Source organism: Meles meles, chromosome 17, assembly GCF_922984935.1.
Source record: "Meles meles chromosome 17, mMelMel3.1 paternal haplotype, whole genome shotgun sequence".
Classification (NCBI taxonomy): Eukaryota; Metazoa; Chordata; class Mammalia; order Carnivora; family Mustelidae; genus Meles; species Meles meles.
The window spans coordinates 5,904,596-5,917,860 of NC_060082.1; the positions used below are offsets into that span (position 1 = coordinate 5,904,596).

The following is a 13,265-nucleotide window of genomic DNA, read 5'->3' on the forward strand; positions in this document are numbered from 1 at the left end:
CAGTCTTCACGCCCTCTGCCCTCCTTTCTCCAGCTGCCAGAGCGCCTTCAGACCTGTTCTAAAACGCAGACCTGTGCTGCTTGAAGTCCCCCAGGGCCTGCTCGGCCGGCGGGGCTCCCCTCAGCGTGGAAGGCAGGGCCTCTGGTGATCCGGCCCTGACCTCGCTCCTCTCCCTCCCGGGCTCGTTACCCTCGAAAACAGCGAACCTACTTTCTTGAGTCCTCTTCTGGCTTTTGAACCTCTGCCCATAGACCCTCGGCGTCTGTCCCCTTTGCCTGCTAAACCCTTACTCGTCCTTTCGCACCGGGAAACCGAGCCTGTTCCTCCTTCTCTCCTCCCCACCTTTCTCCCTGGAACCAAAGCTCCCCCAGGAATGACCTCGTGTTGTTCAGCTCTCCATCTTTGGCACCTAAACCCAAGCTCGGGGCATTACGGGAACTAAATAAATGTGAGTTGAAAATTTTATTTATTTGAGACAGCGTGAGAGAGAGCAAGCTAGCAGGGTGAGGGGCACAGGGAGAAGCAGACTCCCGGCTGAGCGGAAAGCCTCAGCCCAAGGCAGACACCAACCTGCTGAACCACCCAGGCACCCTAGATGTGAGTTGGACGTCTGGGGTTTCCTGATGCACTTGCCTCATGTCTGGATCTCATGTAATATTCAGAGATTAAGTTTCAATCGTGTTGGGGTATAGCTCATAGCCCACACAATGAGACTGACCCTATGCCTCTGTCCAGGCCCCTATCTCCTTCCTGGGGGTGCCTTCTCCTGCCCACCATCTGCCGGGAGCTGACTCTAGGCCACCCACCTGGCCACCCACCTTCCCATCCCGCACCACCCACCACCCATAAAAGTCCCTTCGCCCGTTGTCTCAGCAACATTGGTGAGTCCGCAACTGGTTGGTTCATGTGAGCTGTGCGGATATGATCTCGTTATCCAACCTTTCCCTGGTAGATTTTCAGACAACAGGAGGAAAAATGGATTCTACCATTTGGGTCTTATTATCACGGTTTCTCCTTCTTCAGAGAGCAGCCTGCAAGATCTTGTTCAATGCTTTATTGGAATCTGGAAATGCTCTGTTGAAAGCTTCTAATACAGAAAGACAGTTAAACTTTCTCCCACAAGTAACGCTCGTGACCCCACTCCCCAAATCCAGTCACTGACCGGCAGAGGGATTTCCAAGTTGCAGAGTTCAGCACAGCAGAGTCAAGGACATTTCGTACAGCGCATCCAGCATTTATCGGATGAATAGTGTGAAGCTGGAGCTATATATTAAATACTGAAGCAGAAAGCGGGCGACAGTCCCCTCATCTCCTCTCCCTAATTCCTATTATCCTGGCCCACACATGTTCTCATCCCCCCCCCCCCCCCCGCCCATTGTCTCCCGAGCAGCTCTCATTGGCTCTTTGCCTTCATGCTTTCTCAGTTCAGACCCAGAGAAATCTCTGTTCGCTGCTCTTCTTCTGGGGCAGCAATGTGTCTCTCCTTCCTGTGGACGCAGTTTGTTCTGTGCTCTTTTCCAGGACCCTCCCATCCCTAACCCCCTTCTGGGAGCATTTTCTACTCATGCCATCGAGAGTGGTTCATCATTAAGTACCCACACGCCGTCCCAGTTTTGACAGGGGCTCCCCCAAAAACCAATTCTGCATCACCCCCGTGATTTTTCTGTACCAACACCCACCGCTCTCGTTCTAGGAAGACAGTGCAGGCTGGGGGCTCCCCGGTCCGTCCTGGGCTGCCTTGCTCTTTCTCAACCACTCCCTTCGCTGGTTGTGCTGTCTCCGCTAGACTCTCAACAGCCCCCACAATCTGTCTGGAAGGGGTTTTAGGGTGCCTAGAAGGCAACCCGTCCTGGAGCAACAGATGTAGACCACTACCCAGCTGGTCCTCGGCCATAATTCTCTTATCTCCTTATCCTGTTATTTAAGAACTAGTTCAGACATCGGGTCACCATCCAGAGTCGGCATGTGGCTTTGCTGTGACAGAGAGTCGGGCAGAAAAAGTATCTGGGTAGCTTTGAGACTTCAAGGCTGAGCACTCTGTCTGCTTGCTGAGGCTTCATGGTTGGCCTCTGAGATCACAGACCTTTCCTTTCTAGCAGAGACCAAGAGAAAATGGAGTTGAGAGGAGGACCCTCAGCCTAGACCCTGAGGTGTGGTTTTCCTGCTGCTCCCAGAGCTGCCTAGTGGGGAGGATGGGATTGTGAGTCCAGAAAGAGGCTCAGAGGTGCTGCTTTACTGCCCCCATTTGTCCTTACGGGCCCTGTTTCCAGAAGACTTTGCTGTTTTTCCAGGCCTGCTTTGAGTTATGAAGGTCTCTCTGCAAGGCAAAATATAGTCCCGTGTCCACGGCAAACAGGAGTGCTATCACCACGGCTAAAGGGATATGGGGCCAAAATGGGAGGAGTGTTGAGGTGGACGGAACCGGTGGACCTAATGGGAGAAGAAGAGGGAGGAGAAAAATGACAGTTGTTAAGGCAGGAAATTTGGCATCTGTCCAGTTCTTTCCTTTTATCTAGTGGTTAAATAAATATAAAGGTCTTTGAATCTTTGGTGTGATCTTAGAGACCCATTAACGCCCCTCCGCTTTCCCCCACTCCATTACAGTTACTTCATCTGTAAAGTAGACTCACACCAATAACCTCATACCATTGTGGTAAGGGGTCACCGGGACGGTCAAACTGGGTGCGTGGAAAGAGGCACTTAGCGCAGTGTCCAGCACACTGAAACTTGCCCGATAAATGTCGTCTCAACTTTGTTACATTACAGAAAGGGAACTTGAGACTCAGAGAGACTACTGGTTTACCCGCTATCACGTGGTTAATGAACAGCAGAGCCAGGACCCGGTTTCTATGGCCTCTCTGTGAGCATGTGAGGGGCGCTCACCAGGTTGGCTCTTGGCTAGGACTTGAGGCTTGGAGAGGAAGGAGGGCAGGCAAAGATGGGTCAGCACTGTAGGGACACAGAATCTTGTGGACATGGTTTGATCGGGGTAAGGTGGGACAGGTGTACTTATGGGGCAGGAAATGGGGCTTCTGTTCGTGCCAAGTCAACGACAGCCCTCAGAACCCCTTGTCAAAAAAGCCTATGGAACAGTCCAGAATCTCCTCTCCACTGATCTTCACAAAGTCTGCAAATGCAGACTTCCTGCCCGGGGGTCCCAGACCCTCGAGGCTGCACAGCTCTTACCTTGAATGATGATGTCCACAGCCTCCGAAGACACATTTCTCCTTCTCATAAGCCCCCTGCAGAAGTAGGAGCCACTGTGTTCGCTTCTTGCTGCTGGGATGTAGAACTCAGAATTATTATAAGAAAACTTTCTGCCTCTTCCATTCTGGAAGTATTGGACGTTCCAGACGGACATGTTCCTCCAGCTGTGGCACCTCAGCTGGATGGGGTCCCCTGCCTGGAACACCCGCTGAGGGGTCTGGAGCAGCAGCCAGTCTGAAAGACACAGAGACCACAGGCCCAGGAGGCTTCAGCGGGAAGGGGACACTCAACACCCAGATCCTAGGGCGTCACAGAGAGCTGGCCTGGGAACCATCCCTGCAGAGCTTGCTTTGGGAGAATGCCCACGGGACCCTGCAGGAGAACTTGCATCACAGGGTCCTTAGGGTTGCCCTGGGGTTTGCTATGTAAGGAGCAGCCACCATAAGTTCTAGGTCAAAGAGTAAACATTGCATTTGAAAATGATGATTTGTGGAGCCCCGAAGGGTGGGGTGTCTCTCTTGGTTGAATGTCCAGCTCTTGGATCTGGCTCAGGTCATGACCTCAGGGTCGTGGGATGGAGCCCCGCATCGGGCTCCACGCTCAGCATGGCGTCTGCTGGAGATTCTCCTCTCTCCCTCTGCCTCCTCAACCCATGCATGCACATGCTCTCTTTCTCTCAATAAATAAATAAATCTTAAAAAAGAGAGAGAGAGAGAGAGGAAATGATGATTTGCTCCATTAAAGGAAAGGTAGAGGGGCACCTGGGTGGCTCAGGGGGTTAAGCGTCTGCCTTCAGCTCAGGTCATGATCACAGGATCCTGGAATCGAGCCCCACTTTAGGCTCTCTGCTCGGCGGGGAGTCTGCTTCTCCCTCTCCCCCTGCCTGCTTGTGTGTGCGCGCGCTCTCTCTCTCTGTCAAATAAATAAATGAAATCCTTTAAAAAAATAAAGGAAGGGTAGACTTCAGAAGGAATAGATAGTTGTGGGAATAAGGTCATTGGGTGTCCCCTGAAGTGGCTACAGAAACTTCGAGGCACAACTCAGAATGAAAGTCAAGGAGAGGAAAGCAGGGCATGACCGGTAGTGCTCATGGTAGCTGGTCCGTTCTGAAGGGCTCCAGGGCCTCCACGAGGCCAGATTCATCACTGAGCAGAAACTTCAAGACAGAAAATCCTATATCACCAGGACTGTCTTGCCATGTAACCGGAGTTCACCCCGAGAAAACACAAAGTCACGGTCAGGAAGCTGACCGAAATAATTAAAGATGGCATTGCAGATACATTTTAAAATGACACAAGAAAAACATTCATGAGACAAAGCTGAGTTAGAAAGACAGAATACAAGAAACAGATAAGTAGAGAAAAAAGAAAAAGAAAATGTGCTTACACATTAGCAGGGCTTTACTCCGAGGGACAGGACTACAGTCATCTTAGTTTTCTCCCTTTTATTTTTCTATATTTTAGAAATTGAGCCCAATTTAGAACCCAAATATATTTTAGAAATTGAACCCAAATGACTTTTGTAATAAGAACAGAACAGTAGGGACACCGAGGTGGCTCAGTTAGTAAAGCAGCTGCCTTTGGCTTGGTTCATGATCCTAGGGTCATGATCCCAAGGTCGTGGGATTGAGTCCTGCATCTGGTTCCTGGCTCAGAGGGGAGCCTGCTTCTTCCTCTCCATCTGCTTATGCTCTCTCTATCTCAAATAAGTAAATAAAGTCTTTAAAAAAAAAAGACAGTCAAGAATTTCTCCTGGTGAAGTTAATGCTTACGGTCATAGCTTAGTACAGTCTTCATTGACGGGACTTCCAAAGCCAGCTTCTACACCAAACTCCAAGGCAAACTAAGAGCTCTCAGGCTTGATTTTTCTATTGCTTCTTATTGGTAATTCTCCCTCTTATTTGGTCAAAGGTAGCCATGTTTCACCTAGTCAGAGAACACACATTCCTCCCCGGAACTCCGTAGCAGGAGGACCGTGTCAGCTACATGGTGGTCAGAGGCAAAGGAGCCATAAGAATCAGCGCCAGAGGCCCAGTTCTGTGAAATCCCTTGCAAGCCCCCCACCATCAGGGGCTCCTTCCCCTCCAGGCTCCTTCCACCCATACACATCATGCAACTGAGGCAGCCGTTGAAGTACCGTTAGGCTTTCGAGGGGACACTGCGGGTACAGGGCCGGGTGGTGTGACTCCAGGGACAGCAGGCACAGCCTGTGTCTGATACCCTTCCCTCATCTGCTTCTGAGTGGGGAGATTTACACTTTTGTTTTTGTTTTAAATAAGAGAGAGACAGAGCAAGGGAGCAAACACAAGCAGGTAGGAGGGCAGAGAGGGGGAGAAGCAGGTGCCCCAACTGAGCAGAGAGCCCGATGTGGGGCTTGATCCTGCGGCCCTGGGATCATGACCTGAGCTGAAGGCAGACACTTAGCCAACTGAGCCACCCAGGTGCCCTGCACTGAAGTTTAAGTTTGAGGGTGGTACTGATGGGGACAGAGAGGTAGAAAGGACCTTGGGCCACCAAGCAGGGTTTGGAGGGTCACTTAGAACATATGCATCTGGGAGTCAGAAGGAGACGAAGGTCATAAGAACAGATTCATTAATTACTCAATAAATATGAGAGAGCATTAAGGGCACAGCCTGACCTTCAGGTGACGCCATTCCCTGGGGTTCATTCTATGGGGACGGTGATTGCGGGGACTGTGCCCTGCAGAGTTCTGAGTCCATTAGGTGCCAACTTTTGACATTTGGCCTCAGGCCTGCCTGGGGCTAAGACTACGAGGGTGATGTAATTCAGGGGGGCCGCAGGTCATCTCATCTCAGTTTTAACCCCCAGGACTCAGCTCTTCTCAAGTCTTCCGCTTTCACCATTTATTGGTGAGTCCCCCCTTCCCCATCACCCACTCACCCGTGTGGACTTCTAGCTGCACGGGGTCACTGAGCTCGGAGAGGCCCTTCTGGCACCTGTACTCGCCGCTGTTTTCAATGCTGGCGGCTTCGATGACGTAGCTGGTCTGACTTGAGATGAGGGTCCCATTGTGCAGCCACTGGGTGGAATGGTCCCCAGAGGGATTGGCTCCCTGGCACTTGAAAGTCACACGGTCCCACGTGAGGACCCTATTGCCTGGAGGGTCCGAGACTACCACAGACTTTGAGAGGTCTGCTGAGGAGCCAAGAGAAGGTGGGTTAGGGCGGGGGGGGGGGGGTCCTACACTGGCATTTCTGGGGAGGCTCAGAGCCAGAGCGAGCCCACATTGGCAACTCTGCCGTGGTCGGTGACTCAGACTTAGAGCATCTTGGCTTCAAGGGACTTAGCCCTATTTCTGGCCTCTCACTAACCTGAGGAAAATGAACCAGAGAAGCCTAGGGCCAAGCCCGACTGTACTGGGCAAGTGCCCCCTGACACCCCGAAGCCAGCAGTTTCCCACGCGGTACAGATTGCCCGAGGTTCCATGGCTGTTACACTGCACACCTCCCTCCATCCATCCCAGACCACAGAGCGGACTCACCAACTTGCGTGCTGGCAGAAACTGCAAGACAAAACGGTGAAACAAATATTGAGCAGAAGCGTAGATCAGGCAGCTGGAGTGTACATTGCCCTGCCAGCCCTGCCCTGAGAGCCTGTGTCGCCAAGAATCAAGATATGTACAGCGGCTAGCTTTCCCGCTGCCTGCCTTCTGGTCACCGGGGTCTGTGCCTCCTGTCCTGCTTTCCACCCACACCCCTGCTTTCAGCACCCTCCATTCCTCCTCAGTCCCTGTTCAAACGCTCAAAACAAAGGTAAGACTGAATCTCCCTGAATCAAGCCAGAGACACTGCCTCAATCCAAGTCCTCCGCAAAGGGTGGAAATGAGAAGTCCTAGAGGGGAACCCAGGGATGTCAGAACGGAAGAGACAGAACTTCGGGACCCTCTATCTGGTCCATAGTCTTCAGTGTACAGATAGGGAAACTGAGCCCCAGCAGCGTGAAGTAAGAGAGACTTCCCAGGCCCCTTTCACTTTCTGGTTATGCCCAAATCTGAGCGGGAGTTCTCATCTCTAACCCCCAGTGGTTTGTCCTGGGACCTCCAAGGAGACCTCTCCATGCTGTGCTGTAAGGGGTCCTATTCCTTGGGAGGGATACCCTCCCTGGCCTGAAAAGTGGGCCCGCGGAACCCAGGGCCGCTCGAGCTTCTCTCTCAGCCCCAGTGACTCTGACTCACCTACAAGCAGCAGAGCTGTTGAGGGCAGCAGCTGCCACATGCTGCCACACCAGAGCGAACAAGTCACCGCAGATACACTGAGCCCTTGAGGGACACATGCACCTCCCTTGAAGAGAGGAAGTAAATAGGCTTTCTCCCCACCCCCCAGCTCATTACTCTCTAGGTTCCTTTTCCCAGAATGTCATCTGATTTCTGAGCCATAATTCTGGCAAGTGAGCCCCACGATAGGGCAGGAAGGGTAAGAAAAAAGTCTGGATGAGAAGCCAAAGTGGAGTGTTCCCCACTTCCCCCCACCCCGCAGGGATTCAGTGACACAGAGTCTGTGAGAATGCTTCCTAGTACATCTCAAGGTATTTCCCCCCACCTATGGATTTGCATCCACTCAGCAACAAAAACAAGATATCAGGACCCTGGAGACCAGACTCAAGAGGGGAGAACCTTCACTGAGCGATCTCTGGTTGTACCTCAGAACTTGTCACTACCTGGGCCTGGCTCCATCCAGCCGGCACCCACCTGCATCCTTGTAAATCTGCAGATGCCAGAGAGCGTCCCGCCCTCGAGCGTTATCTGCACCAGCATACTTTTCAAAATTCAAAATGCACGTGCCTTGGGATCTGCAGTGCACTTCTTAGCATGAATTTGACCATGAGGTTCACATCCTCTGTTAAAGGAAACCCAGGCAGTGGGGAAGGAATAGGGCCCTGGGAGGGGGCAACGTCACCGGTTGCAGGGAAGGCAGGGAAGGAGGAGAGGAGGGAAGGGCAGCGGGGAGGAGAGAACAGGAGCCTTTTACCTTCAACCCACGGTTACCAGGGCTGAGCTGAGTCACAGCAGCTCAGGCGAGCTCAGCCCCTCAGGGACCCACTGGGCCTGGGCTGGCCCGAGCTCTTTGCTGGAAAAGGCAGAGGTGCTGTGACCGGGAACCAGTTCTGTGCCCCCCAGACCCACCCTCCTCCCAACACGCGCACCTCTGTACCCTCCTCCTCCCCACTTTGTGTAAATCTAGGTGGCAGGCAGAAAATCAAAGGGCTCTGCTTGACCTTGCCACTGCTCCAGTGGGCTCCTGGATAGCAGGGACAGGTCTCACTTGTAACAGCCTTGGAAATGGCCAGGAGGTAAACAGCAGACCGATGTGACATTTGGCAGCGGTAGAGGGGAGAAGGGGCAGGCACGGGTGTCTGCTGACCCCTTATTGGGACCAATGCCCCTGTCCACTCCAAAATCATATGAAAACCATTTCTCAGGATTTCATGTTGCTCTGTTTTGCTCCTAGTAGAGATCATTGGTGCACCCCTTAATCTACCCACTTCTTGCGGCAGCCCCTCCCCCATAGTTAGCTGTCTGGTTAGGATCCACTTGGACTGGGAACCAGGCATCCCTTCTAGGGCTCCCTCTTTTTTTTCTTTTTTAAAGATTTTATTTATTTATTTGACAGACAGAGATCACGAGTAGGCAGAGAGGCAGGCAGAGAGAGATGGAGAAGCAGGCTCCCTGCTGAGCAGAGAGCCCAATGCGGGACTCGATCCCAGTCTGGGATCATGATGTGAGCCGAAGGCAGAGGCCCCAACCCACTGAGCCACCCAGGCGCCCTCTTTTTTTTTTTTTTAATGTTTTATTTATTTATTTGACAGAGAGAGGGAGAGATCACAAGTAGGCAGAGAAGCAGGCAGAGAGAGGTGGGAAGCATGCTCCCTGCTGAGCAGAGAGAGCCTGATGTGGGGCTCGATCCCAGGATCCCTGAGATCATGACCTGAGCCAAAGGCAGAGGCTTTAACCCACTGAGCCATCCAGGCGCCCTTCTAGTGCTCCCTCTTAAGAGACGCATTTACATCCAGCAAAATGCAGGCCAGCATCCGACAACGTGAAGCCCCACGCTACAGCACAGGATGCTTCTCTGGGTAACCTAGGCCCGGAGAGTGCCCCCACCCCGGGGCTGAAGGAGGACTCCCCCCGCCCTCTGTTCTTCGCAGTTCTGCATGGTTTTCTCGCACGTGGCTTGCGGTCCGTGGCATTCCCTTTAGTTTGCCTTCTCTGCAGTTTTATGGTCTACTCTGACTCATCTTCTCTCTGTGGTCTTCATGTGCACGGAGGAACTGTCAGCTACAGAGGAATGAGGGAGCCCCAGGAGGACTGTGAGAGTGGGGAGCACTCTGAAGGTTTTCATAAGGCTTACTGAGCCAGCCTCAGCTTGGCGTGGGGTGGCAAGGGCTAATTTTATGGGGTAGCTAAAATGCACGGCTTTTAAAGGACAGATGTTCTTGGTCTAGCTCCTCTCTCCTTTCTTTTTTTGAAAGATTTTATTTATTTATTTGTCAGGGAGAGAGCACAAATGGGGAATGGCAGGCAGAGGGAGAATCAGGCAGAGGGAAAAGCAGTCTCCCCACTGAGCAAGGAGCCCCAGGTGAGACTGGATCCCAGGATCCTGGGATCATGACCTGAGCCAAAGGCAGATGCTTAACTGACTGAGCCACCCAGGCGCCCTTCCCCTCCCCCTTCTTTTCTCCCCTTACTTTCCCTTCAACACTGAAATGCCAGCCACCGCACCAGGTTCTGAGATTACCAGGCCAGTTTTCATCCGCCTGGGGCTCACAGCTGTGCAGGGAGACCAGCAGATAAGCACTTGCAGTGCCATAAGGACTATGAGGATATTTACAAAATTCTGTTTGTGCATAAAGAAGGCATCTGTGGGACGGGTCCACTTGGGAGAGAGAACACTTTAATTGGATCGCAAAAGATAATTGTATGAGGGCTCCTGGGTGGCTCAGTGGGTTAAGCCTCTGCCTTCGGCTCAGGCCATGATCTCAGGGTCCTGGGATCGAGTCCTGCATCGGGCTCTCTGCTCAGCAGGGGGCCTGCTTCCCCCTCTCTCTCTGCCTGCCTCTCTGCCTACTTGTGATCTCTTTCTGTCAAGTAAATAAATAAAATCTTTAAAAAAAAAGATAATTGTATGTTTGGCAGGAAAGCTTTGAGAGAAAGGCATTTCAGGCAAACAGAGAGGCATGCGCAAAGATGGGGTGAAGCAGGCTGGCGTGTTTGCGGAGCTGGGGATAGCTCCACCAGAGTAGTGAGAACCACAAAGGAGGAGCACTAGCTAAAGGGTTAAGGATGGGGCATCTGGGTGGCTCAGTCAGTTGGGCCTCTGCCTTCCGCTCAGGCTCAGGTCATGATCTCAGAGTCCTGGGATTAAGCCCGGCTTTGCTTGGCTCCCTGCTCAGCAGCGAGCCTGCTTCTCCCTCTCCCTGGGCCTGCTGCTCCCTCTGCTTGTGCTCTCTCTCTCTCTCCCCCTCAGATAAATAAAATCTTAAAAAAAAAAAAAAAGAAGTGCAGGCTAGGAGCTGACGGCCTTCCCTGGTGACCCAAATGAAGTTGTGACACCCCCTATCTCCGTACTCCCGAGCTTTGCTTTTCCTTTGTGGTATCATCAAATTTCAGGAAGGTCTTTGAGGGCAGGGAATCTGTTCCTCTTGTTCATATTGTACCTCCAGCATTTGGCACAGTGCCTACAACGTACTTGGTCCTTAGTATCTATGGAGTGATCATGAAGGACTTTGTATGTCTTGGTGAACAGTTGGTGCCGTCTTAGATTCTCTCAGAATAATTTTTATAGAATGTAAAAGCAGTCATCAACATTTTAAGCTGGGGAATGACATGATCAGTTTTAAGTTTTATACTAATTACTCTGCTACCAGTCCAGTAAATAAATTGGAGAGGAGAGAGATCAAAGGTGGAGGGAAATGTTGGGAAGTTATTTTAACAGCGTAGCCAAGAGGGGGCTCCCTGTTAAAGAAGTGGAAATGCCATGGAAGCCTCTAAGAGACTTGTGAAGAACGGAGAAAGGACAGGATCTGGATGAGTGATTGGCTCTGAGTGTCATAGAGAAGGAGGGGTCTGGGCTAGCGGGATGGATGGTGTTACATTTCATGGACATAAGAAATAAAGGAAGAGGAGGAGGCTTTAGGGGGCAGATAATGATCTTAGCTCTTGACATTATTAAGCTGGAGGTAATTATGATCTTAGGTGCAGATTCTGAGTAGGCAGTTGGGTATATGACCTGGGAACTCAGAAGGCAGGTCTGGACAAAAGACAAGATTTAGAAGGCATCAACATGCTGTTTTAAACTTTTGATAACAGGTTTTGTCCTTTTACTAAGAAAAAATGCAAATAACTATACACATAAGTTTCCCTATAACTTTTTTTTTAGAGACTTTATTTATTTATTTGACAGACAGAGATCACAAGTAGGCAGAGAGGCAGGCAGAGAGAGAGGAGGAAGCAGGCTCCCTGCAGAGCAGAGAGCCGGATGTGGGGCTCAATCCCAGGACCCTGGGATCATGACCTGAGCCGAAGGCAGAGGCTTTAACCCACTGAGCCACCCAGGCACCCCAAGTTTCCCTATAACTTAGGACATTTCATATGAAGCCCGTCCAGAGAGCCTAGGTTCAGATATAGTATGGGTAAGATCTCTCTGATGATCAGACTATTGAGTCAGAAAAAAAGGGGGAGGTCCAGTGAGGGAGGGAAGTAGAGGGGATGGGAGGGAGGGGCAGGAGAAGAAAGGGAGCAATGGCAGAAACTTGGCACACAGCAACTTTTGCAGGGTGTGAAAAGGAAGAACAGCTGACGAAGGAGATTGTGTAGGAGGGGTTAGAGAAGAGAGGAGAACAGGGAAGCCCAGGCAGCAGAGACCTTTAAGGAGGCAGAAGTCAACAGTGTTTAAGTGCTATAGAAAGTTCAAGAAGTCCTTTCAACATGGGCTTCTGGGAGCTCTTCCTGACCTTGGCCTGAACAATTTCAGGGGTTGGGGTTGGGGGAGAGAAACTCATAACTTTTGTTTGAAGATTGAAGAGAAGTGAGAAAGTGTTTTCATCAATTACTACTATTTCTGAGAATCTCCATTATGAAGGCATCATGGACCTTTGTTGAGGCTGTCCAGGATCCTTACCCACTGCCCTTCGTATCAGCATCTCATTCTCCCTTGAGGAAGCCCCTACTGGGAGTAGTCTTAATAGAAAGTGGTGACTGGTTTCTACTACATAAGCCAAGTGGCCAGAGCCCCCTTCCCCCCTGACTTGGGCCAGTGTTATGTGCTAAACTGAGTCTCTCACAAATCTATATGTTGAGGTTCTAACCCCAAGTACCTCAGAGTGTGACCGTATTTGGAGACAGAACCTTGGAAAGGCCGTTAAGTTAAAATAAAGTCATCAGGGTGTGTGCTAATCCAATATGACTGGTGTTGCTACCAGAAGAGAAGATAAGGACACAGACAGGCATGGATGGGGAAGGCCGTGTGGTGGCACAAGGAGAAGATGGCCATCTACAAGCCAAGGAGAGAGGACTCAGAAAAACCACCCCTGACAATACCTTGGTCTCAGACCATGAGCCTCAAGAACTGTGAGAAAATAAATTTTTGTTCTTTTTTTAAAAGATTTTATTTATTTATTTGAGAGAGAGAATGAGAGCAAGAGAAAGCGCATGAGAAGAGGGAGGGTCGGAGGGAGAAGCAGACTTCTCGAAAAACAGGGAATCTGATGTGGGACTTGATGCCGGGACTCCAGGATCATGAACTGAGCCAAAGGCAGTTGCTTAACCAACTGAGCCACCTAAGTGCCCCCAAATTTCTGTTCTTTAAACCACCTGGTATTTTGTTATTAGCAGCCCGAGCTGACTCAGACAGGAAGCCAAGGACCAGGCATGTGATCTAGGCTTGGCCGACTTCTGGAATGTTGAATCCTGAATAAGCAACACTTGTTACTTGTAAGGGAGGTCCATTCATAAGGGAAGGAGACGGTTGGCTGCTGGTCGTCACAGCAGTGGAGAGACCGACCTGCCTCCAATTTCCACCCGGGGAATTCCTTTCCTTTCCT

At 51.1% G+C, this 13,265-nt stretch overlaps 1 protein-coding gene across 4 annotated transcripts; it reads right to left on the reverse strand.

Moving 5' to 3' along the window:
• Window positions 1-1,039: 1,039 nt before the first annotated feature.
• Window positions 1,040-7,528, reverse strand: LOC123928419 (low affinity immunoglobulin gamma Fc region receptor III-like). Of its 4 annotated transcripts, none has more exons than XM_045983572.1 (5): window positions 7,402-7,528; window positions 6,709-6,729; window positions 6,108-6,359; window positions 3,187-3,441; window positions 1,040-2,430 (listed from the first exon to the last, which is right to left on the reverse strand). In XM_045983572.1, the coding sequence occupies exons 1-5, from the start codon at window positions 7,439-7,441 to the stop codon at window positions 2,252-2,254; spliced, it is 747 nt and encodes a 248-aa protein (XP_045839528.1). In that variant the 5' UTR covers window positions 7,442-7,528; the 3' UTR covers window positions 1,040-2,251. The 4 variants fall into 4 exon arrangements, with proteins under 4 accessions (XP_045839528.1, XP_045839530.1, XP_045839529.1 ...); XM_045983574.1 differs by having other exon boundaries at window positions 3,187-3,276; window positions 6,108-6,362; XM_045983573.1 differs by having other exon boundaries at window positions 3,187-3,279; window positions 6,108-6,362.
• Between the last annotated feature and the right edge of the window lie 5,737 nt (window positions 7,529-13,265).